This window comes from Strix uralensis, chromosome 21 (assembly GCF_047716275.1).
Source record: "Strix uralensis isolate ZFMK-TIS-50842 chromosome 21, bStrUra1, whole genome shotgun sequence".
Lineage (NCBI taxonomy): Eukaryota > Metazoa > Chordata > Aves > Strigiformes > Strigidae > Strix > Strix uralensis.
In genome coordinates, this window is record NC_133992.1 from 13336022 (window position 1) to 13363908 (window position 27887).

Sequence of the window (27887 nt, forward strand, 5' to 3'; positions counted from 1 at the left end):
AAAATAATATTTTAGATTTTCTCTTCAAATCATGTGCTAATATCGTGATTTCCAGTAGCAAACAGGAGTCAGTCAGTTGCAGGTCAGCAGCACAGTGAAGCAGCTAGGCAGTATATAGGCTGTTGAAGTTGCTGTGCTCAACTACTAAGAGTGAAAATACTTTCTAACCTGCATGCAAGCACAGATGTTTGCTGCATACTGTCCTCTGAGCTTTCCCATATTGTTAATATTAGGTTCTCAGGGTGTAATTCATTCTGTCTATCTGAGAAAATACTGCTTCAACAGAATTAGCAAGCACTGTGCATATGAACTGTGACATCAAATTGTTAATAACAATAGTATGGTATTCCTTTCCATACACAGAAGGCAACAAAAATGATTCTGGACTACCTTATCACTTGCTGATGGGATTCCCCCTGCCCCCGTAAGATCACATTACTTTAGATTCCTCTATATGTTTAGGGCTTTTAATCCCTTAAAACTTGTGGTAGAAGTTACAAATATATATGCATATATATGTATATACATACATATGTATATATATTAAAAACCAAATCCAAACCCAAAGGGTTCTATCTCTCAAATGCAGACTAAGCCAACAGCTCTGGGAAAGCTGCTGCATCTGCAAGCACAAGTTAGACCCACACCTTTAGGAAAACCTGCATGAGCTTGAATCCATGGCTTGGTCAAATACACACAGAACAGCAGAAAGTAAATGTCAGGAGCAGCACCCTTGACCATATGCAACTAGTTATGTAATAGTGTTAGACTTCATGTGGGTGCTACCTGTCCCCTGCCCTATTAAGAACTATTTACATTTATTCAGTTGACTGGCCTAGTATTAAAATTACATATTTTTAACTTGAATCTACCAATTACAAATGCTTGCAAATGTATAGAAATAGTCCCATGAAGGCAGACAGCAAACCTGCTTTCTGGGTGCCACTTGCATCCTGTATGTTATGCATTGCAAAAACCAAAACCAACAAAAAAACCCAAACCCCAAACAAAACCACCCCACCCCCAAACCCCCAAGAAACCAAACCAACCAAACCAAACCAAACTGTCCTAAACCAGGAAAGGATTGTGATCAGAACAGGCCCTACTTTGTTCCTCACAAACCGGGCAACTTGAAGGTATCTGTACATCCATTCAGCCTGAGTCCTGATCTCTCACTACCACCAATAGCACCTAACCCTTTCAGATTGCATATGGGTCTTTTTATCTCTCCTTAGAAGGAAGTGTTTTGTTACTTTCAAACATTTATAAAATTTATGTGTATTGCATTGCCACTAGAAGAAGAAGCTGGACAAAAAATGATTTTTTTGTCTGCAACAGTTCTTAAAGCCCAAACTCTACAGACCTTGGGAAGGGGTCTTCAAAGCCTCAGCCTTAAGAGCTGCATATTACACATGTGTGAAGGAATTAATGTAGCTCACGCATCTCAGGGCTCTTGAGTCCTAGTCACACTTCAGAGCAGTAATGCAGATGCAGGACAAAGATGATGGGTAGCTCTAAATGTTGCATCCCCATTTTGAACAGCCAAAAAATGCAACAACATGTCACTAAGGCTGTTTTGAATGGAGGTGCATGGGGGGAGTACTGGACTAGATGATCTGCAGTGATCCAACCTCAACTATGCTGTGATTCCATACATCATTACCCATGCTGGTGAGGAGGCCTGAGTACATTCTAAATTAACTGCCTGTACAGTCTGATGCTTGCACCAAAGTAAATGACATTCCTGTAATTTAGTCAGACTAAGGCACAGTGCTGAAGTGGTGACAATACCATTAGCCAAAAGGGGTTAAGAGCCCCGCCTCCTCCAACAAATCCAGCGTGTTGGCAGAGAAAACATTTCTTGCAGAAACTTATCTAAGAGTCCAGAATGGGCCTTCAGTTGAGCTTAGCTTGATAGGAAGTGTTCAAGTTGTTAACAATTTTTCCTTCACAGAAAGAATTTCATCCACCTGCAGCAAAATTTTTCAGTATTCGTCTCTATTAGAACACCACTGATCTTACATAGCTGTAGATTCAAAGATTATCTTCTCTCTCAACCATGGTCAGCCAACACCAAGAATGCAGGCTAAAGGCAGCTTTAACATAAGATGTGGAAGTAGGAAGGGTTTTGCTTAGGGTGGACATGGCTGCAATTTGTGCCCAAGACTACTTTCTAAGTTTTAATGAGTAGACGCAGGCACATGCTGGGAAAGCAGAGGGGAAACAACATGGCCCTGAGGCTGGAGCGAAGGACAGTGTATCTGTCCATCCCAGCAGCCTTCCAACAGGCCTTGTCATCTGACACTGGTCTGAAGTACGAGAGGTTGCATAGATTTACAAAAATCTTGCCCTTTATAAATGATGCACAAGAACTTACATATCAATACCACCAGTTTTCTTTTGTTTTGATTTTAATTAGCAGTCTGAATGGTATGGATCTAAGAATATTTTGAGAGACACAATGGCTAGAAGCTAGTTCAGAGGATGCCAACTCAGCACACTAAGAGGCAGGTAACTCATCACGGTTTGATGAGACTGTTAAAGAGCCCACAGAAACCACATCCTTGTACAGTGGATATTTGTCCAGCTGTGCCAGCAATTTCACATTATTGTGTGATATTTTGTCTTTTGATACAATAAATGTGATAAAGGCCTTCACAGAATTTGGTTCTCGTGGCTTATGTCAAATAAAATTGGAACATTATTACCATGTTCTCCGATTTCTACCTATACTCTGGGCTGGTCTCCCATAGTAAGTAGGTAGTAAACTACATATACATGACCCTAAAGCCTCAGCTACCATCTCTAGGTGTCATATAAACCAAACTAATGTTGCCTGATCCCTCCCAACTTATTTTGCTAGGTCTAATATTATCCCTACATCCCTGCAAGACATGCAAGAATTACAGAAGCAAAAACTCAAGAAGTGGCAGCCTTGTTAAGGCACTTACTGCATACATTAGGAATGAAGACAGGTAATTTTTTTCCACAGTGCAGATCCTTCCTGTCCTATATGAATAATAGTCTGTTAGGTCTGGTAGTTCCCATTGTGACCTCTGTAACAGCTTGCGCCTGACTCATTATTCAAGCTAGAGCATAAAATTTAGGTGGGATGTGGTGGTGGGGAGGGCAGTTGCTGGGTTTCCCTCTTCAAACTATACCAACATCCTGTTCCAGATAAATACCATGAAGCTAATCTGATCTGGTTTTGTCTAGCTTAAGCAATCAAATTTAATATGTACTCCTTACAGTCCTTTTGCTGTTTGTTAGTATTTGCTAGATGTCATCAATGCTGTGATTATGACATTCAAAGGTTCTCATACACACACACACACACACACACACACACACACACTCTTAACTTTATGGCAATACTGTGGTTCTGGTTAAAGAAAGTAACTCTTGCTTTATGGGCCCTCTTTCTATAATCATGTCTCGGTTACGATGCACATGCCACATCTACATGCATCCTCACTACCATCATAACCAGTGGTCAAGCTTTCTGTCAAGCTTTCCTCATTCTTCTTCATCTTCCTAGTACTCCATCTCTAAGGCTGGTCTTTCAGGAAACCTAAATATGTGTTCAGGTTCTTCAAAACAAATTTTTAAATCTCCATATATTGCTTCAACTGCTATTGTACTATGGTGTAGTCATGTTAAATCGTGCTAGAATAGCACAGATGAACTTCTGCAATATATTTAAAATCTGATACCTTAACAGTGCAAAGCAAAGTTTCCAGTCAAAGTTGTATTTTAACTAAAGCTCCAGTTTTGCAAGAGACTGGTAGACTCTTCAAAAACACCCATGTAACAGGAATTAAATATTACATCAAGAAATATGCTTATGGAGAAAGGTGATGCTTTTGCTTTCTAAAAATACCTAAGTGCACGCAGTGTTCCCTAAAGTGGGTTTGGTAAGTCCACAGAAGCGTTTACAATTTCCAGGAGAACAAGCACCACGTGATACTTTCAGATTGAATTTTTTTTTTTTTTTTAAAAACCTTAGCTGCCCAGATGAATAAAACAGGGTAAATTAACACAGTCTCTGGAAATAATATTCTCAAAAAGAATTACAAGCTCTTGCAAAGACTTTGAGCTGGCACTTCCTTTTAGATGCTTATTAAGGTTCACCCCACACATCTATGGGTGCAAAAATACTGAAATAACAGTAGCCACTGGTTAATACTGCTTCTGCTCCTAGATTAATTGCTGTTGAAAATATTGCTTCATTCCTTGACTGCCCACTCCAGTTGAGCATAAGAAATGATCCTTTCAGATAAGGTCTGGCATATTTTCTTAGGTGGAGCAATTAAGCCATTATATACAATAAACTGGGCAAAAAATACTTTGCAAAAACAGTTTTACATTCAGAAAGACTGTAGCAAAAGGCACATATCTCCAGATGGTCATGCCTGGAGAAAGTGAAATCATAACATGAGTGCTATTATGACATAAAATCAAAGATATGGAAGTATTCTACATATAGAACAAGAAATACTTGCTAATAAAGCTAAAATCTTCATGGATAAAAAGCCTGGAAGCATCACACTTTAATGAAAAAAAAAAAAAAAGGCAAACAAAAAAACCCTGAACAAAACCCTTTCAAAATAGTTTAAAATTGATTTTTGGCATAGAGGAAGGGGTTAAAAAAATAATCAAGCTTTAAACATGAAACCCTGTCCTTTAACATAACAAAAGATCTAAGATGACTATTTCATCATAGAAAATTAGCTTCTTAGCAGTGACACTTCAGTCTGAATCCAGTTAGAAAAATATGATTATCGGGAATAATGACTTATACTGTTGGTGCAAGAGCAGACAGCAGCTAATGCTTACGCCTGCATAGGAATCTGTGTAGTCAGAAAGAAAACCAGGGGTTGGCTCTTCTGCTTGTAACAGGAAAATCTGTAGTTTTCCAGTAGATTAAGAAATACAGTTGGGTGGGTTTTTGGTTGGTTGGTTTTTTTTTTTACTTCCAATTCTTAAGGAATATTTTGAAAGTTTGTGTTTTCTATAAAAAGTCCCTCTGCTCAAGGATTCTTAATGCAAAAACAGTTTTCAAGTTTCTCTAGAAAATGTGCATGGACAGGCCAGAGCAAAGAAAGCAGCATCTTCATATCTTACCTGATCTTTATAGAATATCCTTGATTCTTCAGTGAACATACCACAGCTGCATCATTTCAAGGACTGACTGCACTGTTTGGAAAGACCTTGCCTGCAAGCCTTTTTTGTTCTTGTTGTTGTTTGGTTTGGTTTGGTTTGGTTTTTTTAAAGACTGAAAAATCAAAATGAGTGATTTATGTTATAAAATTCCTCTTCCCACATAACACACACTGTTGTAAAACAACTCATGTCATTCAGGTACTTCAAATTAGAAGAAGCTCAGAACAAGTATTACTTCTTATTTCAGCCTAAATCTCTCATTGATTACCTACTGTTAGAATGGCACAAAAAGTAATGGTTTATTAACTGAGAAAAGAAAACATACCTATGTCAAAGATATAAGCATCACCAAATCAGGCTGAGATAGCCAGAACAACATGGGTTCTATAAAGATTAATCACCAATACTTCCGCCACATTTTACCACTAGAAGCAGTGTTTGTGACATTCCCATAGAGCTCACAGAGTTGTAAGAAAATGTGAAGTAAGGAAGAAAGGTTTTAAGACTGTCTTCACTTCAAGTCAATGATGTCTTCATCATATAAAGAAATTGGCTGAAATGGATAGCTAGATGGTGAGCTCTCCTCCCTGTTTGATAAAGTATCAGGATCTGAACTAGTGGAAAGATGACGTCCTTCAGAATAGCTTTCAAAAGAGCTTGAGATTATCCTGCAAAGAGGAAAACAAAAGTTACTAAAAAAATACACAGATCAGGGCAAGTAGGATCAATGGCTATTTCTAGATTCAATCAAGTTATCCTAAAGACAGAGACAGACCATTAAAAGTGTGTTTCTCTGTTTTACTCAACTGAAAATCATCAAAAGGCAATGTCAATGAAGCCGCTCATCCAAATAATTTCCAAATAGCAAAATAAATCAAATATGGCTTTACATTGCAGCAGATGTTTTGTTAATCTCCGTCTATTTTATCTTGGCTGAATTCTGCTGCTACTCTACATAAACATCGGTTATGAAAACAGTGCAAACAAGAGAATGGCAGCAGGGTCAGGTAAGCAGAGCCAAACAGACAAATGCTATGGTGTTTCTTTGCAAAATTTATTCTGGAAATAGCAACACAAAAGCCTACGAAGAAAACAGCAAGCAAGTCTGCACAGTGCAGATTTAGCAGTCCAAATCCTAGCAACAGGCTCAACGGCAGCAGGTCCCCACAGAATTCCATTTAGTCTTGCTTTGCTCATTAACATGTCTTTAGCAAAAGTGTAACTATTTCAGTACTTATAGTATTCAGGTACTTCAACAAATACATTAGCATCAAATCCACATTGGTATACAAGGGTCTCAGTCAGCCCCATGCCAACTGAGATAAGCATGAACAATCAATTCTGAAAACATTTACAATCTAAGTTAGGTTCTTTTCTAAAGCCAGTATATTTACCTGTCACTACTAGTTGATCTTACTGCTCCCTGCTTGGGGTCTGACTGTCTTCGAGGAACCTTTTTTTGCTTCTGTGCACTTTCTGTCTTGGGTATAGGCTCATCCAAGAGGCCTCAATAAAGGAATAAAAGACTTAACACTCTCAACAGAAAATAAAGCATTCACGAAATCGCTAAGGCATCTTGTTGCTGGTTTCCATTGTTAACTAAATAGCTTCTGCCTGGCTTAGAATATGGTCACCTTGTATGTGATCAGACGCTGGCTAGACTATTTGCAAATAATGTTTTCTCAGAGTTTTATTTGTTTGTTTATACTACTTATTTATGAATACCGGTTGCATGTTACAAATCTGACTGTGATGGTCCAAAGATTAGAAATTATATACTTGGCAATTGATATGTACACTGAAGAATAAGGAGAGTTTACCCAGCAATTCTTTGCGTGTTCTGCTTGCAATTTCTTTAATTTCCATACGAGATAAGGATAGCGAGTGAGTAACCGGAAGAGAAGCAATGCCACTGGATGTTGTAGTAGTGATGACCTTGGGAGCCAAAGGTGACTTCAAAGGTCGTTCAATGCTTCGCCCAACCAGATTACTGAGAGGAATTTTGTACAGGTTTTTGCATGGAACTTCACCTGAAACACAGAAGGGAAAAAAAAAAGAATGCTACACTTTCACAGCAAAATCAGTTCTTAATACTTCCAAACAAAAAGTTATACAGAAAAGTTATACTCGTTGCGCTGGGTGCTTTTTAATCCAAATAACAAAGACCCTTCTTGCCCCAGAGATCTTTCAGTACAAATAGGCTAAGGAGGAGGAAGAAATACAACCACCTTGCGGAGACTTGCAATTTGACTTAGAGGGAAAAAGATTGACTCTTGGTGATGTGATGAATCAGCAGTGGAACCAGGAAGTAAATTTACATGTCCCTGAGGCTGGTATTCTGACTATTACACCGTGACACTGCACTGTGCAATATTCCCCATGTATTTTAATATGTTGCAAGTATATTGGAGCCTGGATCCCAAGTGGTTTAAATTATGGCTTCTCTTCTTAGGTGACATAAAATACTAAATGTTTTGCTAATTCCTAGAAAAAAACCCCACAACTTACTATCAAATAGCACTGCCTTGTAAGAACTGAAATTATGATTCCTTTCTCCTTTCCCCTTCTGCCAACAGTGCAGCAGCAGATTTAAGTGAGGAAGATATACATCTATCTTGCTTTATCTAGTTGATGTTCCCTTGTTTCTCCATTTCCCTTGTCCCCCTATAGACTGTTCACAGATCATGTTACACTAAATTGACCGGGCAATCTCTTTTGAGGCTAGAACTTCTTACTTTTGGATCGCAAAAGAGCTTTAAGCATCCAGTAGTAGTTTAGCTTTTTTTAAATGAAAGGAATGATGTATGTGATATCTCAAGTTTTCCCATGATTTTATACCTATTTTTGCATTATTAATCTTGGCCATATTACAAAGCTACTGAAGCTTATTTCCTCTCCTCCTAAGAAAGGATTTCTTCAAAACAGTGCTACCATGCATTCAGAAGATACTATGGGGCAAAAGCTCAGCTGGGTGCTTCATATCTGTGGGTAAATAGAAAATCTCTATCCTCCAGACTCTCAGCTAGGAACTCAAAATCTTTTACCTGATCAATTTCATCTTACTAAAGATCAGCTGCACTGAGATGTGACAGCTGTTGGAATGATCAGAGATTGTTATTCAAGCTGCCTGGAAACCATGTTACCTTCTAAAGAAGAAAGAGGACATTCTGGCATTTCATCAGCTGTCGGTGTTTGAGGAGAACTCCTTGAACTCATTTCCTTAGAGCTGCTGTCAGATGATCCACTTACTGCAGCAGTAGCTTTAAAATAAATATCTGACTGAAATGACAAATAACTCAACATTAGTACAGCGAGAATTTCTTAACCATCTTCTGAGTAAGAGCTCAAATGTTCGTCCACTATGTTCTATTGCCACTATTGCTGTATTGCTGCTAAGTCAACTAGGGTTGGTCATGGAAAGCTTATCCCACTGTAAGTAGAAGGAACATCTGTGATGATGAGGATAGCATTTGCCCCATAAACAGTCAATCATCTCAGATCTTCATTACTGTGATCAATAAAGGACAGTGAGATCAATTCTGATTCTTTTTGTACTTGATACAAACTAAGAGCACAGAGATGAACAGTTACCACCAATTAAGTACCACATGTTTCAGTTTTGGTGTGTTTGGTTTTTGGCTGCAGCAACTTTTTATGTGAATTAGATCCCAACATATCACAGAAGTAGTCAAACATGATTTTCCTGTGTCTTACCCTTGATGCTACAAGTTGAAGCTCAGGCACAACTGCTGTGTGGACTAAGTTCCCATTCACCACTAATCGGATCTCAATGGAATCAGTAGTGAAGGCAAGGATATAAGGGAAAGCACAGACTGCAATGAAACAAAAATTACTTGGCAAGAAAAAATGGTTAATGTAAATGTTTCTTGGATGCTCCATGAAAAACGTTTTTGAGTATCTGACCTCTTCTGGCATCTCCCTTTCCTATGAAAAGGATTGTGTAACATACTGATGGACACTGAGCTACATCAAGCCTGAAGAAAACTTCACTCTCCATGCCTGGCAGAATGTAGACTGAATGGAAAATGAAAAACAGAAAACAAGGAAAAAAGTTCAGCAAAGGAAGAACTTGGCACTAAGGCTCCACTTTATAAAATTATCATATGCAGAAACTTAACTAAAGTGGCATCATGAATGTAACATGCTTATTCCTAGCACACATACTGTAATTCCACTTACAGCCAAGTGCAAGTATAAATAGTAATGAAAAAACCAGCCATCTAGTAGAAGAGGTATTTTCTTACCAACAGCATAAGGAACTTGATTCCAGCTGAAGTGGAAGTCATAAGCTGATGGCTGGATCAGTGGAGAACCTCCATTGAAAGGATACACCTTTCTGTACTGGCAAACATCTGTAACAAAAACAGAAAAAAGAAGCATCCATCACCTTACACTGCAAGCGACAAACACCAACTTCATAGGCAGATTTTGCAGAAATGTGGGCATTATATACATAATCAAGCATTTCTGTAGAAAGTCCCTCTATATCTAAACTGATAAGGGAAACGTGCTTCCTCTGTGAACACAGCATTTGAAAGATCAAAATAAAAGACCTATATTTTAATTAGTTGTCATATTTCACAAAGTAAGCATTACTCCATTTCAACAGTTATCAGTTCCTTACCTTGTCTATGGATAGAGGAATAGGCAAGAAAAATTCAAAAAGCAGTGTCAGCAGAACTGTACCCCTCTGCTCTTCAAGAGCCATATGCTAGCACAGTTTACGTTCTTTCAAGACTGTTAGACACACGGGATATTACAGACACAAAGACTTCATTAATCATATAACTTGTGAACCTACTTCTTAGCTGCTGTAAGTCCACTGATTCTGAAATTAATTAACAGTCTTTTCACGAGTCAGACATGAATGCTGGCTTATACAGATTCTTACTGGCAATGCAATTTTGAATTTTTAATTTGACAGATCTAGATAATGGGAATTTAACCTTCCACTACCAATAGATTTTTCTTTAAACACATGCACTAGTGATGATCAAACATCTATTAAATTTCAGGACTTGAGAATTCACATCAGCAAACAAAAAAAAGCTTAAAGATGAAAATCAATTGTAATAATCTTTTTTTCTTGCCAAGCTCATATGAATGTACTGAGGGCTCCAGGTAAACATGTAAGACCCCCTCAAATACATGCTGCTACCAATATCTTTTCTCTTTTTTAGGCAAAATTCTATTTTCTTCCTTAATTGAGATAATTGATGTCCTTAGACTGAATCAAGGTTTATATCCAGAAATGTATTACAGACCTTTTTCTAAATACAGTCTTAGGACACTGCCAAATCCTGTGGTTTTATATTTGTTCTATGATGATATTTTCAGAATTATAAAACTCTCTAAAGAACAAATGCAGGTTTCCCTGTGACACTGTCCTAGAAATAGGAATTCAAGTTGCTGCAAGCCTGTGCAGCACCTTTACTGTAACTATAAGATCAGCTAAGTGTGTTAGCTTTGGCTCAGCAAGGGGAACTGATTCTGTGCAGGCATACAGGTGGGAATTCATTATGCTCTGTCAGATAGCTTTTTAGTTCTGAACCAGTGCTAAGTGAACCAGACCCAGGTTCACTTAGCAAGCTACCAGAATCAATAAGGCCTCACAGAGCGTAGAAAGACATAGTTTTGAACACTTGAAACTTGCTCTGTGGTACCAATCTGATAGCCAGTGCTGAACATAGGTGTATTTACCCTGTCTCCATCAATGTTCACTTTGAAGAGGCAAACAGGACATGCCTTCTGCAACAGAGAAAGCTGTGCCTTGTCCTTCAGCATTGCCTCATAAAGGCTGCTTCATGCTAAGAGCTTCTATTTTCATGAGGATCGGAAGAATAAGTACCTGTGTACTGCAGAGAAGAGCATATGTGTGTTATATCCAAGGCCATTTTATAAAAGGAGATTGAGAGAATTACAATGAAATAATGCAACAGTGCCAAGAGGTAGGCAGAAGAAAAAGCACAAAGACAGAATGGGACAGCACACAGAGGAAAAAGGGGTGGAATGCTAAATTGTACATGTCTTGAAAACACCTAGTAAGTGTGTAACTACCTAAAGAATGAGCTAGATCTGAAGAAACAGGATTTTTGCAAGGTGGTAACATCTATAAATATATAGATACACACCTATATACCTGAAATTAAAACCTAACAGCTAATATGTCTAAATTCAACATACCCTGCAATAAAATAATACTTCAATTTCTAGTCTCTCTAATATGCATTTAAATTCAAAAGAACATATATTGAAAAACTTTCCATGAAACACTGAAATTTATTTTAAAATATGGATCTAGACTCCAATGAAAAAAGAATTACATATGCAGATCGAGGTATTACCATTTCTGGTCTTCCCTAAATACTTACAATTATAACACAACAGGAGACCAGCTTCACCATCTTCATATACATCAATAGCTGCAACAAAATTAACCTGCAATGATAATGGGAAAGGGCAATGAACAAGCAGAGGATACTGAGGTTATTACAAGCAGGTTCTGACTAACAAGTAATACAATCAGTTGGGGTTGTGCACAACTACCGAACAAAGGAAAAAAAAAGAAGAAGAAAAAGTAATTTTTCTGTACAGTACTGAATATTCAATACCATATCCACAGTATAAAGCAATAAAAACTTACATAACTTATTTGGCAATACGAATTTTGGGAAATGGGGTGATTTCAGGACAGCTGTGAATCAACATGATATGCTAAAGATAACAATTCTTTTCAGAAAGTGAAATCCAAAAAGCTCCATTGCACATCATGACTAACAGAAAGATCAGATGCACCAATTACTGGTTTAAAACCACTAACGTTTACAGAGGTCAACAGGGATGTACTTAAGGATTACTGAATAGGCTGAATTTAGAAACTGAGAACCAGTGCTGGATAATCCACAGTCTTTTTTACATAGCTTAGGTTATGTAAATTCTTATATTTCAACTCTGTTATTTGTCTTCTACAGTTAGATTAAAAGACCCAGAACAGCCATAAAAAGTAGGGTATCTGTTCAGGAAATGAGACCTTATTAATGAAATATGTAAGATTACATTATATAAATGCTTCCCAGACCACAACATTTACTACTTGGGCATGGAGAGGGGTTGGAAACTGATTCCATGAACAGCAGTTCTTTGACTTTCCTTTTTACAATAAGCTAGATGTTCACCTCTTGATTTAAGATTACTGTATAAGTCAAGAACTGTTAAACAGACCTTGAAGTTTATATGTTTATACCAAACGCATTTTGACCTATCCTTTGAAGTGACTGAATGCCATTTCTGCTCTGTTACCCATGGAAATAATTTGGTGTCCCATTTCAACATCACAAAAATCACTGGCTCAGTTCATATTAATTGTCTGCTTTGTTTGTGTTCTCAAGGAAATAAGGATTCCTGGGGAGAAGAGGAACAGGGTGGGGTGGTGGGGGGATGGTGGTGTACTTCTCCATCCCCATTCTTTACTTGTAGTTCCTCCTCATCCAGATTAAGACAGATTTCCAGTGCTGTGAAGCTTACGCTGTATCACCCATGCTAGGAGTACAAAACCTCTTCATCATCAGATCTGAATAAAAATACAGACGATTTAAAAAGAAAATAACCTATCAACAAGAACCATAAAATGAAAAGAGTAGTCCCTTATCTTGTTATGAGGAAAAGAGTCAGTTAACAACAACAAAAAGATTAACTGTGCAAAATCTTTTTTTGTTTTCTGTCTAAAGCTATACATCCACATTCCTATTTAGAAACAATTAAAATTATCTGATTTTCAGAGATGCTGAAGATCATTATCTTCCTGGCAGTAGGAAATACCAAAGTTCTCTTTCGAAGATCAGGGCATTTGCTTAAATCCCAACCCTATATCCTAGTTAGAAAGATTCAGTTAATTTACTAGTTGACTGCGCAGCAGTTTCTTAAATAGAATTAAAAGCTATGTGTAAATATTTTAGCCTTAGTACATGCAAACAGGAAAATCTGAATGAGATACTGGTGGCCAACAACTGAAGTTATTTTGCTGCAATTTCTTAAACAATAAAACACTGAGACCACAAAGCAAAAGCAAAAAGCAAACTATTGTCTAAGAAAGGAGAAAAATTAATTTATGCTGACAGCAATATTCCAGAGCCTGAAACACAGGCTCTTTCCTAACATGTCATACCTTGTACCTACCTTTCTTGGGAGTGATTATTATCATGTATCCCAAAAGGAACAAATATCTCAGAGTGTCCTAAAGCAGTGGTTACAGAAGTGAAAGGTAAGAGACATGAGGATCTCTATACATTACACTCCCAGGAGGTCAGGACAGGATGCACTGAGTCTGCAAGAAATTATGTTCAGTGTGGTTTTGCAAGAAAATAGTTTCAATGATGAAAACTTACCTTGTTTGTTTCAACGTGATGCAATCTATAGGGCTCCCCAGTACTCTCATTAATTAAATCAAACTGATGCCGATACGCTACACAGATCATATTGTCACTGTCTCCAGTAGGTCCATCCACCAGTGTCATAACCACTGGAGGGTCAGAAAGGCATATTTCCTATAATGTAAATAATAGAATTATTCTCTTTTTCAAGCTCCTACTGTGCGTGCTGCAGATACTCCATGAATTTAAACGGATGTGCTCTAAGCCCAGAAACATGATAAAGAGCAAGCAGAAACTTAATTAAAAAAAAAATCTAAAAAATTTCTTTGGCATATATATGATGGAACTCCATCATAGGGCTTCTCACTTTTATTTGTCTGGAGGTTCAGGAGGATAAAAATGCATGCTCTTTGACTCTCCCCCCCCCCCAACAGCTGAGTGCCACCCAGTCTGTTAAGGTGTTTAGTGATTAGATTACACATACCCGGATGTATTGGAACTCCTCTACTGGAGATTCAGATGATGATAGCAGAGAGCTGCTGGTTAAACTGTTGCGTGGATTATATTTCTTTGTGATGAGAAGTAGTTTGTTCCGAATAGCCACAACAATCCTCAGTTCACTGCCATGGTGAGTATTAATGGCATACAAATGGCAGCCTGAGGAAATAATGCTCTAGATTGTAAGTGCCTGAGGTAGTGTCTGCTTTTTTCCTTCTGTATTTCTATGATGATTAGTACAATGGGGCTCTGATGCATGACTTGGCAACACAGAATTACTAACCTCCCAATAGGATAACATTAACTTCTAGAAAAAGACAAAAGGCTATGACTCTTTTGAAACCTAATTTTCCCCTTACTCCTTTTGCAAATAAAGACTAAATACACGGATTTTCACTACTCTGCAGGTTCCAGCTTTCCAAAGCAGCTTGCTTCTGAAGACCAGAAAATGTTTACGTCTACTAAAATTATCAGTAACACCCAAACTAATCTAAGCACTGCTATTTAATGGAGATTTGCCAGTGTTCCTCCACCTTAAAATGCCCTTTATTTCAGTCTCACATCCCCACGTAATTCTTCTCATACCTCTCAATCCTGAAACCAACATATCTATTTTTCTCTAGAGCTTTTCATCAGCAGTGAATGCCAAGTAACATGGTATTTTTACAAAGTTCTAAAATGTCATGCTGGACTATACCAAATTTATTTCCACATATAAGCTTAATAAAGTTTGAATTGAATGTCCAGATAAAAAACTAAAAGGTGAACACCTGAAAACTGCCTCAAGGGAGCTAATCAGTTCCTGGCAACTACAGGTATCATACAACAGTGGATGTTTTTAACACAGGATAAAAAAATCACCTTTTGTTCTCTCCAGTTTATTTTCTCTGCAGTCATATTTGCTTCTTATCATTTGCTTTGTTTCTATATCTTTTTGGACAGCACTGAGTCTGAAGACAAGGAGACGAGAGTCTTTTCCTGAAGGATGAAGAGAGCCGGGAAACAAAAAGTTAAAAAAATATGGTGGTAGTTTGAAATTAATACTTCCAAAGAGAAGCAGTACCTAACAAACAGAGCAAAGATAAAGCATACTGCTTCTCTGTGGATGAGCCACAACATCATACAAGACTGCTTATGAACTCTCTAGGCTTTACAATTCTAGTAACCAACCCCTTCAGTTCTGTAGCTGAGTTTCCCATCAGGTGGTGCTGCAGCAAAGAGTGATATAAGAGCTTCAAAACAGTGAAATATACAAAATTTCACAAGATAGCAAAACTATAATAGATATAAACTACAGGGCAAGAGGAAAAGGGGTTCATTTTAAAAGCTGGAACCATCTGGCTGAGCAGCTGATAACTGGATCCATAATGGAGTTTGAAACCCTCTAGGATGGAGACTGGTTTTGCTTAACAGTTCTTCAAAGGTAGGCAAGTTAGGTTCAAGGCATATTTCAACTGCAAAAATAATAGTGTTTACATCCATGGCTAAATCTGTTTCCCACAAAGACAGATATGAGTGGAATCTACAACCTGTACATTTAAAACAAATAAATAAATGATACACTACTACCTGCAGTTAGGAAATAAGCGACTTAAGAGTAGTTTCTTATCTAAGAAACCAAGTTTCTTAAAATGTAAGCAAGGCAAGATTTTCTGACAAAGGTGGACTCTTTTACTAGACTAGCTGGTATGACTGGAAAAATTAAGCATGCTTTCTTAATATATACTTGGTGTGGATCCCACCAGAAAGGCAAAAGCAAAAGCATGGGTGCTGCCTTCAATTCTGAGAGAACAGCAACATGAATCAGGACATCTGGCCCCTGCATAACCTTCTTTTTGCAAGCAAGTGTAAGAGAAGACAAGATGCAACACTTCCTTAAGTCTTCCACAATTTGAAACATTGAGTAGTTTGACTCAGAGAGCAAATTCTTACTGTCATCACTGACAAAAAGAAAATAAAATATATGCAATCCCTCTCTTTTCAAGAATGTGCGCACACAAGAATTTGTACTTCCATGAAGGAGTTCACAGAAGAAGAATGGCAAGCAACATTCACAGCCTTTTGGAGGGAAGGCCAAAAAACGAGCTAAGTCAAATGTTCAAGGACAGTGCTACTGCTCTCACCGATTCAGCCTCTCTTTGAACTTAGTCCTGCCTTTGGTGTTCAGTCAGTTATTCCAAATATAACAACCTGAAGAATCTGGCATCAGAATCTGGCAAATTCCTCAAACAAGCAAAGATCATAAATATAGTTTTCTCTGGTAGGGACAAATCTTATTAGTCAGACAACCATCAAGACATAGAAAATGCACATCTTATGTTTGTAATGTCAGATAAGTTTCCAAAAGATCAACTATGCTGTAGATTTACGGCGAGTCAATTAGTCCACGCTTTAAGACCAGGTAATACTAGGCTGCTCTTTTCTAAAGCCTTTCTCCTTTTGATGAGTAAGGCTGCCTATAAGGTATTTCCCACTCTATCTGAGAATCTCTTCAACTTCTCTGAAACCACCTTTGCCCATGACACTTGACCAGCTATCACCTTCCATGCTAGATGCAATAATTTTGGGCCTAGCTAGTGATGACCATCTGAAATCTCAGCTAGATAGCTGTGGAGGCAACTGAACGGGCCTCTGCAGCAATATGTAATCCAAAATTTTCTCAGTAAACAAGAGTGACTTTTGATAGCATCCCACAGGACTAGGGAAATCAACAGAAAAACATATAGGAGGCTCTGATTTCATTTCAGAAAAGGCATAAAGCAGAGTCAGTATTAGAAATACAACACTTGGTGAACACTGTATCATGAGAGTTTTCTATTAACTGAGTAGTAGCCCTGTCATCAATTTCTGCATTAACTGGATATGATTATGTGATATCTGCTCAGGAAGTCTCACAGCTTGTTGCCAACTCCTGGAAAGTGCAAATTATAATCCCACACCCAAAACTGGATGGCTGTGGTTGCTGCCTAGCAACTTAATGATCAGTTTTGTCAATCTAAAATCCCTAACAAGTTTGTGGCATCTTTATTTAGGAAGGGAGTAAAGAGTGGCTCTCAAATTCATGGAATATTTTAATGCTATGAAATGAGAAATGTAATCAAGGATTTGCATGTTCACCCACTGTTTGCATGTTCACCACTACTGCACAATTCTTGGTGCTGCATGTGAGTGTTTTCAAACATCATCACATAAATAAAAACCTACACATGACCAAACACCTTAAAATAATGCACTTCCATTTCTACCAACTTTGATTCTAAGCTAAAGCAGCTATTGACACAACCTGAAGGAAGGCCGTCTTTCCTGATCTGGAATCAGCAGAAATTCTTACGACTACCATCACTTGTACTGAGATCAGAGGTGATTTTTAGTGCAGCCATTCAAGACTGAAAAAAGTTTATTCTACTTTTATTACTGTTTTCTCCTAGATTCTGCCTCTGATTAAGTAGTTGCTCCTCCAGTGATAATTGTAATGTTCAGTGTTAGTACCTGAGCTACTATTTCATCTAGATATTTTACAAACATTCTTGGTGATGCAGACAATTCCAAAGCGCTACAGCTGCGTTCCCACAGCAAAACTCAAGAACTTTTTCTGGCCCATCTGAATGTCTGCATTCTTCAGATCAAGAAATGGTTGTAAACAGGCACAGGGGAGAGCAAGTATTACCACCTAAATTAAGCACTGTTGTTTTTGGAGGTTACGCCAAACTTTGGAAGACCTTTTATGCTTCCATTAAACATGCCATATTTACCTCTGTGAAGATGCTCTGTGTGTGCAGCAAAGAATAACACATATAACAACATCTTTCCTGGGCAGGCACTTCACTGTGAAGGCAGAACAGTGATCACTACCTTCACTGAAATTAGTTTGATATGCTTTTAAAAAGGAATTGGGGTTTAAATCCCCATAGGCCATGAGATGTGCTCCCCACAGGTTGACACTAAGCCTGCCTTTCAGCAGACATAACTCTTCACCTTTCCTTGTTGTTTAAAATAGCTCTGGCTCTTTGACCAGCATCACTCCTCCTTCACAATGCTAGTTCTTTTGCAGGTGTTCCAAACAACCCCACTGTAGTGTTAGATTTATCTGTGGCTGCCTATAAAAGTGACTGTCATCCAAGATTGTTTAGTTTTATTTAACCTCATACAGACTTGATTCTTCCAAGTAAAGCAGCTCTTCCTCATCCCCCCTCACCCTTGTGTCATTTTACAAAATGAAGCTAGAACAAAAAAATACGTGTTTGGAGGACAAAACGGATACATTTTTGTGCTTTGCCTCTCATTACTAGGATAAATTTAACCAGCAGATGTCCCCAACAACCCCACTGTAGTATTAAGATTTAACTGTGTCTGCATTAGAACAGAGGCCATTGCTACCAAAGCAATTTGTGCCGCTGTCATCGATACCTGCTGTATTGGTGCCTTCTTCAACGTCTTCTCTTGGAATGTTGACCTGAATAAGCTCTTGCTGATAGTTAAGTTTAAAAAGTTAACCTTGTCGTATATAACATTTTATCCTAAAAACCCACAAAAGTTTTTGAACCCAGTTTATGAGCCCAGTATGAGCATGCTTTTGCTCATCTAGCTCATTATTTTTCTCATTCTTGCTGCTGAGGTGTAATCTGAAAATGAAAGGCAAGTATGATTTTTCTTCCATCCCAGAACTTAATTTCAATATGGTATGCAAATACAAAATAGGAAGCCAGAATTCTAGCAAGTATTAAAGAACTTTCTCCTAAATGCTTCAGAAAGCATTGGTATCAAGGATTAAAAATCTCTGCAATTTTTTACACAAGTAAGACTTTATCAGACTACGTTTGAAGTGTCATGAATTGATGCCAGTAATACCTTGTTCTGTTAGCTCAAAACGCCAGCTTACATCTCTCTCTTCAGGTTTAACCAAACAGTACAATGTCTTGGCAATTAACTGTAATCATCTTTTCTAGAAGCTTCACAAACTAACCTTCAGATACAACTACCCTTTCCAGATCTTCAGAAATGTCACCGACCCTCCAGGTGTCGTGAGAGAGAACTGCGGATGGCTCACAGGTAGTTTGAGCCAGTTCTGTAAGGTCCCAGGGTAAATTTCATCAGGTGTAGCCAAACTGGGCAACTCACAATGATACAAAAGGGACCATGTTTTACGCTAAGTTTAGGTAAATGTAACTTCAGCCAATACTGAGCAAACAGACATAGTGTGGTAAAAACCAATAAAATGATCATATTTGTAATTCTTTTCTCTGTGTTACACATAAAGATCCTGGTTTTGCTTTGTGTATGTTCACTTTGTGAAATTCAGTCACAGACTACTGGGTAAAAAGGACCTCACTGAAAAAGTGCACATTTTATGCACATTTAATGCTTCCAAATGGGGCTAAAAAGGAAACACTGTCAGTCCAAACAACATTTAAGTTCTTTTATACCGGAACTTTCAAGAAAGTACATTCTATAGCACTAGGATGTGGTGACAGTTAACAAATACCAATAAGACACATTTGGTAAAACAGTGACAGCGTTAAGTAATTTCCCCCAAATTTTTGAGCAACTAAATAAACATATAATTCAGTCAAGGAGATTTCCAAGGATTGTTGAGTTCCAACAGTGGCTGAATCAGCATGAATGAGCATTTAGGGATTTCTGTCCTCCCCCAGCCTTTTAGAACATAACAGCAGCTGCAGCATGTGCTCCCTTATTCTGAATGAGGCATCTAATACGCTTGCCACTGATAGACACCATTGCCTTATGAGACATACATACCCAGCACCAGCTACATTCATATGAGAATCAAAGAACAGGAATCTCTCCTACCTTTGTCTGTTCGGGCAATCAAAAGATCCAGAGCTTCCAACACATGCATCTGCTTTATTTGGAGAGTTTTATCAAATACTTGCACTGATGGTTGACCATCTGAAAAAGAAACACACATATTTATTCAAAATCCTGCTAAAATTCGCTAAGTGCTGGTTTTGACCTATTTCTTTCTTGTAATAAAAGCCTTGGGTTTTTCTTAAGAAAATGAAAAAAGCTCCACAAAGCTACTATGTATACCACAGCATCATAGCCAATGCTTCATCATGGGACAGTTTTATCATTGCCATAGATCAGATTATGCAACTGAAGCCTAAACAGGACCTTCCTTTGGAAAGTTTGGGAATTATCACCGAGAACTAACTTCATTCCCTCAATCCTGCTGGCATTATGTGGCACACAGAAAATCAAACTAGTAATATCATTGCTATGGAAGAAGCAAGCTTTCACCACCGCATGAGCCTTTGGCTTCACACTATCATCAAGGGCTAAGAAACCCAGATAAGCCATTTAAACACTTCTTGAGCTTGGATGTGACTTCACAAGTCTTTTCAGATGGTCAAGAAAACAACATCTGAAATAACAAAACATTCAGAAATCTGCATTAACACTGGCTCCCCAATATGGCTTGATTCTGATGCAGAGAGAATCTTTGCAACTAGGTTGCATAAATGTAATAATACTTGGATTGGTAACTATCCCTGTAGGTGAAGACCTACCAACACCTGAACAGACCTTATGAACATACATTTTCAAGAAAATGGTCAGATACATAAAAATTGACACAAAAACACTGGATCATTTACTAACCATCTATTAACAAGATGCCAGCATCTGTAGAAACCAGCAAGGACTGGCCCCAAGAATCTGCGCAGACAACCTCATGAGGAAAATTACTGCAGAAAGACTGGGATTCCCAAGGCTATGAAGTAACACATGGGGTATATATTAAGTACACTAAGAAATACAGATCATACAGACACAGAATGTGATGGACAATGGTAAGTAATAACATGTAAATGCTTCTGGCAGGATACATTTCCAAACAGTTTACTTTTTAAATATCGAAATTTAGTTAATTTTCTTTTTTTTCTCTCCATATTAATTGTGATTGGAGACTAGTAAGTGTAAGACACATTTCTGAAACACCTGAATTAAAACATAAGCAGCTGATACTCATTGCAACCCTGGAAATACTCAATATGTATTTTATTTAAAAAACCCCTACAGACTTAAAATGTATGTATCACCATGTATATGCAATTTGCTTACATTCTATGGCTCAGTTTGTGATGTTTACTAGTATACAGTACAAGTTAAAACTGCCTTTCTGCCAAATTGTTCTTTTGTGACGTGTTCTCTGTACTTACCTCCCAGAGTCTGCCCCTTCTCCCTCAATGTAAGTGTTAGCTGAGGTCTCTCGAATTCTAGAAGCACTTCTGAAGCTTCTGTATGTAAGATGCATGCAGAAGAGTGCAGTTTGCATCTTTCGCTCCCTAATGCCCTTGAACAAAATCTGATATTACAGAAAATAAAAACACAACTGATTTTTGTTTTAAACTTGATGCAGAAGTTAAAATAAAAGATGATTGCATCCAGAAAATGCATTTTCATCAAATATTCTCAGATATAAAAATATCCACACTTGCTTTAACTTGAGAAGTGCTTCTGCCTCCAGGCTCATCCTTTATTAATTTGATATCAGCTGCAGAGTCACTTTAACACTATGCATTTAATCTTTGCTGCTACAGCATCTGATCATAAAAGTAAATAAACAGTATGCAGAACTGACATGCAATGCCATACTCAACAGTGTATAATTTTTTCACAACTCTCCTCAGACAGACGGGTTCACTCACCTCCTTTTTACAAAAGCTTGTGGTTGACAAGTTAGCTGTGGTATCCCCTTTCACAGTGGTTTTCAATTTCAATGCCTAATACAAACAGATGCCTTATTTAAATAGAGTTTTTGTCAGCAATACTCAAGCTAAAGACTATAAAGCAAGGACAATTTAGGACTACAGAGTAATTCCAGTTTGGAATTCCTATGACATTTTAAGTAATTAGGAAAGAAGCAGAGTTCTGTATATCCTGAACAAAGTCTGCATGAATCACTAGAGGGCTGCTAGATATCTTCTCAGCCAAAACATATGTTGGTTAGGGATTTTATTTTATATTTTTTGGGGGTGGGGTGGGGGTGTGTGTTTGTTTTTTAAATGGAAACTCAAAATCAGAAAAGAAGTATCAAACATAATAACAAAGCCTCCACCTCAAACCATACAAGCTAGTCATCTACACAATTCATTCTATAAGGTAGCTGGATTGAGGATTTTTTTATCAATTACACAAGCTGGCCTTTCACTTGCAAAAATTCATAACAGACCACTAAGTCAAACTATATATGTACATATTGCCAGGGCTGCCAAGGACACACAGTCACAATATCACAAATTCTTCAACTAGAAGTAACTAGAAGCTGATTCTGTAAGGGCTGAGAACTCCAGAGAAATACTGTATAAACCTAGTTTCAGTTAGATACACAATAACTCTGTTTAAGGCACCCTACATACCTTCATTGGTAATCCTTACAGCAGTGTTCCTATAAAGTGATGACACATGGAATTGCTACAGCATTCTTTAATGCAAAGTTTAGAAATTACCTAAACCAATTTTGCTGCCCTAAAGTTTGCCTACCATCATATGTGGTCTCTGAAGTGGCAGTAATCAGCTGTATGTACGATCTGCACCTTTGCATTAAGCATGGCTGTCAGCTTACAGAGATGCACGAAATTCATTAACATTTCAATTTCATCCCACCAGTCAATAGAGATCACCCTGATGATGAATAAATGATTTAAATACACTGTTGAACCAGTCATCAGTGAGTTTTGTTTATCTAAAAACTCAACGGACTATAACTAAGGGACAGACACATTCACAGAGTTTGTAACTTAGTTTGTAGCTTAGAAGAAAGTTCTTTTAGGGAAGAGAAAGATTTAAAAGTGAAAAGAACCTCCAAGAAAAACACAAATGGGTATCTATGAATTTTTAGCCCACATATTAGGTTTCCCTTCAATGAAGCCCATGCCAGGGATGGAAGTCTTGTTTAAGAAATGGGTCCCAACTCCATTTGTTATGTGAGTATCTTATCGGCATTTAACTTGGGAGAGGTGGAGGGGATCAAGCTTATAGGTTTCTATACTTCCAACAACCACGTTCTTCTTTAACTTCTGTAAAGTAATTAGTAAACTTGGGGAATAAATTGTTTGTTACTTCTGTCTGAATATTACAAACACATTCACTCTTTTTTTTTTTTTAAACACCCGCCTAGAATGAATAGCTATTTCAAGGTGGTTGGGGAAAGGGTGGGCAAAACACAGAGGAGTACTTTCCAGCCCTGCTAATGCAAGCTTTAGCAGCCCCAAGATTCTTTTACACCATCTCTCAACCACCTGGCTCTATTCTCTAACAGGATCTGGAACTTCTCAGTTTAGGAGGTTGCAGAGAACTGGGGATGAGTCTCTAACCAAGTAATAAGCGATAGGACAAGAGGTAATGGGCTCAAGTTGCGCCAGGGAAGGTTTAGACTAGATATTAGGAAGCATTTCTTTACAGAAGGGGTTGTTAGGTGTTGGAATGGGCTGCCCAGGGAGGTGGTGGAGTCCCCATCCCTGGAGGTGTTTAAGAGTAGGGTCGACTCAGCGCTTAGGGATATGCTGTAGTTGAGAACCGTCAATGTTAGGTTAATGGTTGGACTGGATGATCTTCAAGGTCTTTTCCAACCTAGACGATTCTGTGATTCCGACTCTTCCACTCTTTAGCTTACTAACTCAAATTAAAAAAATGGAAGGGAAGGAAGGAGGCTTGTGTTTTTTGGTGGTGTGTTTGTTTTGTTTCATTTTTTTCTGTTTTAGTTGCCTGCTCTGTTAACTCTTGCTGAGTTAAATCATCTCAGAAAAGAGGTGGTAAGCAGCAGAACCATGTCACTAGTCCAGGATCAAGAAGAGACAAGTGGGAAGGGTCAGGGGAACTGATGAGCATAGACACTGTCTTTTCTTCTGCTGCAGTGAACTGCCAGATCAAACCAGACTATCTAAATCATCAGGAAGTTTTACTCCTCACTGAATCAAAATGTCAGTAAGTCCATAGAAGACTGAAGTCAGTGACTGGTATGTTCAAAGATGTATGGCAACCTCTGATTTAGCAGAAAAAACTGTCAAAACTTGTTCCTGGCTGAAACAGGGTAAATAATTTCTAAGAAATTAAATCTTAATAATACATATAGAGGAAATCCATGAAAGATTATGTTTCTTCAAAGCATGGAAAAAGACAGAGCACTCTTCTGCTTGAAGGCAGAAAGCATCTGCTGCACGAAGCAGGGAAAGACCTTTTACGTTTGATTCTAAAGTGTGATTTTTCCAACCTCCCTTTAGCATATGTATTTTATAAATATCTGTAATTGTGCTGTGTACCTCAGGTGTTAGAAATACTTTTATTTGTATTTTACTTTAACATAGCTTAAAATAATGCAATACTACAAAACTATTTCTGACCACAGAGAACTGCATTAAGTCCTGACATAACTCTGCAAATTGATCAAATTCTAACAAAAGGGGTGACGCAGTCTTTGTAAACATAGGTGCATACCTCCTAAATTGATCCTACCTGACCAAGTCGGACAAACTCTGCTTGCCGAGCTTCCTCTTTTTTCCGTGTTGATTTTGGGGACTCTGGTAGCACATCGCTGAAGGACCTTCTATTGAGCATGTTCTAAAACAGAAAATGTTTCTTTTTTATACTGAACCAAAAGTTTTCATAATCTTTTAATCTGAGTTAACTTGATGTGGTATCATTTAAATTTTCTGTCTTTTTTTGGATATTTTCCTGTAGCAATGAATCTATCTGTATAGCTTCTCAGAGAACAGAAACTGCAACTATTCCAATCCTTGAGCGCTTTACTTTCCAACTCGTCATAGTTTATCACTGTCATGTTCTATACAATCATAACAAAGACCGCAGACATGAATATATAGACAAAACAGTTTAAATAGATCTATTTAGCTAAGAGAAATAAACAGTGGGAGAAAAATAGCACCTCACTAATTTCAGAAGTATTGAACTACTTTTTAGTTAGTTAAGAATCACCTTAAGAATCTCTTCATCATCTAAAATGAAATTATCTCATTGTTACCCAATGGTAAAAATAATCCAAATTTACACATAGTGGAACGAGTGAGTGCAGTTTTTATGATGACAAGACTAATACCTGTATTTGCAGAGCTAAAATTTCCTATTCCCTTGCTGGACAAAGCATGACATTGTTATGCTTCTTCTCACACCTGGTTTAAACAAATGCATGAAGAGTCCTATCCAGAAAGGACTGCAGCTTTCATAGAACAGTAAAAGAAGTTATATGACACTTGGTATTTAGCCTAGTGTATGCAATTCAGTGTTCATTAGTATTACAGTCTTTTAAAGCAATAGAACATTGAATCTACTAGTGAGAACTGGAGAGCACATGTGAGGGATGCAGAGACTTCTGACTTACATTTACCTTGTGTAGATCAGGCATCAGGTCTTGGTATAAAGAGCGGATCAGCATGTCTAGAGTGCGTTGACGTTTCTGAGAAAATGTTGGGGTTTCTAAGGTGGCTTTTTCCCCATTTATTACTAAAACATTACGGAAAAGAAGCTACATTACCTAAATGAACTCTGACAACTTTGACTGACTCTAGTTTGCCTCTGTACAAAAATACCTGTTTTCCCCTTAGCAATTTAGAGTTGCCTCCTTTCTGAATGTTTTTAGTGAATAATGGTCCCTTAGGCTTAAAAGAAGAGCATCCCAATAACCTCCTAACAATAAAAAAATTAAAGACAAACTGCTAATCAATTTAAGTACTAAACCAATTTAAATATGCAAAATGAGTTACTAGTCAAGTTCCTGTCAGGTAAGCATCTAACTCTAATCATCACCATCGGTTCTTAGATTTCCTTCTCTTTCCACTCATCTAGAATCTTTCCACTGATTTAGAAGGGCAAGTAAGGGTCAATGAAAACTGGAACTGAATCATTACAGAATTTAAAAGTTTTTAAAGATGCTGAAAGGCACCTATGCAGCATGCATACAGGAAAGCTTATATTTTCAGGCTTTCAGAGCTGCTAACCTAAAACATTCTATTACTAAATATCAAACAGCATTATATATTTCCAGATCTCCAAGTCCTTTAAGAAAATGTAAAGCTAAATATGGCTGCACATTCTGCAAATGTAAAAGTCAGTTTGTATCTAGAGATAGCGTAATTGCATAGAAATTCGTTTTTTTGTTAATCTTACTGGAACAGTTTGATGGAACTGACATCCCACCAATGCTACAGATTTGAAAAAAATTCTATACAGAACAGCAGCATACACAAGAAAATGTGTTTACGTTTTAAGTATCATGAATTTCAATTTATTTAAAAAGTGTTTCCAGCAAAAGAAAAACTGACTTACATTTCACTAACACAAAATCCCTGAATTCCTGGTGATTTGTAAACACAGGTGGGGATGGAAGGGGAGGCCCAAAAAGAGGAACACTTTCTTCCGAAAATATTTTCAGCCTATTGAAAGAACAAATCTTTATCTATATTGAAAGTCTCATTCAAAACCCATCATTTTTATACACACTATTCAAAACAGAAGGAAGAACTGGAAACTGTTATCTAGGTATGTCTTAGGTAAAAACTCCCACACATCTAACAAAAACCATCCATTTGGAATTATTCATTAGGGCAAAATTCTGCTGCCTTTACACAAACTAACACTGGGAAACTAACAATTACAACAGAACTTTGCAGTTCTACCCACAATGCTCTTAGTGGCACTAGCAAAATCTAGTCCTTTTCAAAAAAGCTGTAAAAGAACAGTTCTTCACCTACAAAATACATTCTCCTTATAGATTTCCACCTTAACTATGCATTCATCACATGTATGAAATATTTGACTCTTTCTGAATAACGACAGCCTACTACAGCTGAATCTGCATCTCAGGAATAGTAAATTCATTTTCACTGAGGAAGAAAGAGTCAGAATGACTTCCATGACAGCTGGACCTGCCGAGTTCTTTCGGTCCATAAGGAATCCAGCATAGCAAGAACAAACGGCAGGTACAAAAACTGTGCATACAACATGCTCAGCAAGCCATAGCTTCTTTAAGGTAAGTAATCATTCCTTGGTATTTCAAGTGACAGTCTGCACAATTTTCTTCACTGTAAGACAGCAGTCAGAAAAAGGTGAATGGACAGAAAGAAATGTAATTAGGCCAAGCCGAAATACACAATAACGTATTAAGCCTGTCATATACTGCATGGTATGCACTATGGGAAAATGTGTTAAGATGGGCAGAATGAAGCAACTAAGGAATAAGATGGACTGTTCTAGTAAAAGCCATCAGTTATTCAGAGCAAGAGAGACAAATTTATCTTATTTACTGCAACTCCTTTTTTTCCCAAATAAACAACAATGGAAAAAGCATTTACCATGGGTAGCCCGTATACTATTAGCTAACGATGAGGACAATGTTCACTTCTTAAAGGCTAATGAGGGATGTGTGCCCAGGTTTCTGTCCCAGAACAAGAAGAAAAGGAGGAAAGAAGTAACTGAGCTTTCACTGCACATTAGAATCATGAACATGTTTTGTGCCTCTCACAAACTTGGGAATGCTGAAAAGCAGTTATCTATGAGAACAATCAATTGGGGGAAAAAAAGCAAGAAGGTGCTCAAAAAATGTTAAGAGCAAAATAAAACTACTCTTTTTTTTAACTTCACTACAGACATTTTCCAAAAGAAACCTTAGCTATAAATAGGAGGAGGGGAAGAAAACCCCACATGTGCAAACTGAAGTATCAAACTGTTGGATTCTTCTCTGGAGCTAGATTTAATGGCACGCTGGAGAAACACAGTAATATAGTTTTCTCTCATCTTACTAAATCAAGATTTAAGTTTCTTAGATACATTGAAAAAGAAAGTTATTTCTACTGAAAAATTCTT

At 37.7% G+C, this 27887-nt stretch overlaps 1 protein-coding gene across 1 annotated transcript in view; it reads right to left on the bottom strand.

The window, feature by feature from the left end:
• Positions 1 to 5435: 5435 nt before the first annotated feature.
• GARNL3 (GTPase activating Rap/RanGAP domain like 3) overlaps positions 5436 to 27887 on the bottom strand; it is a gene marked incomplete at its 5' end in the record, with an annotated part of 35521 nt that continues 13069 nt past the window's right edge. Inside the window, 16 exon segments of the mRNA XM_074891344.1 lie at positions 5436 to 5831; positions 6558 to 6669; positions 6984 to 7193; positions 8307 to 8442; positions 8878 to 8996; positions 9429 to 9536; positions 11556 to 11622; positions 13569 to 13727; positions 14038 to 14210; positions 14913 to 15029; positions 19860 to 19958; positions 20670 to 20781; positions 21719 to 21793; positions 24525 to 24629; positions 25414 to 25529; positions 26352 to 26458. Of these exon segments, the coding sequence (XP_074747445.1) occupies positions 5675 to 5831; positions 6558 to 6669; positions 6984 to 7193; positions 8307 to 8442; positions 8878 to 8996; positions 9429 to 9536; positions 11556 to 11622; positions 13569 to 13727; positions 14038 to 14210; positions 14913 to 15029; positions 19860 to 19958; positions 20670 to 20781; positions 21719 to 21793; positions 24525 to 24629; positions 25414 to 25529; positions 26352 to 26458 (1972 nt within the window).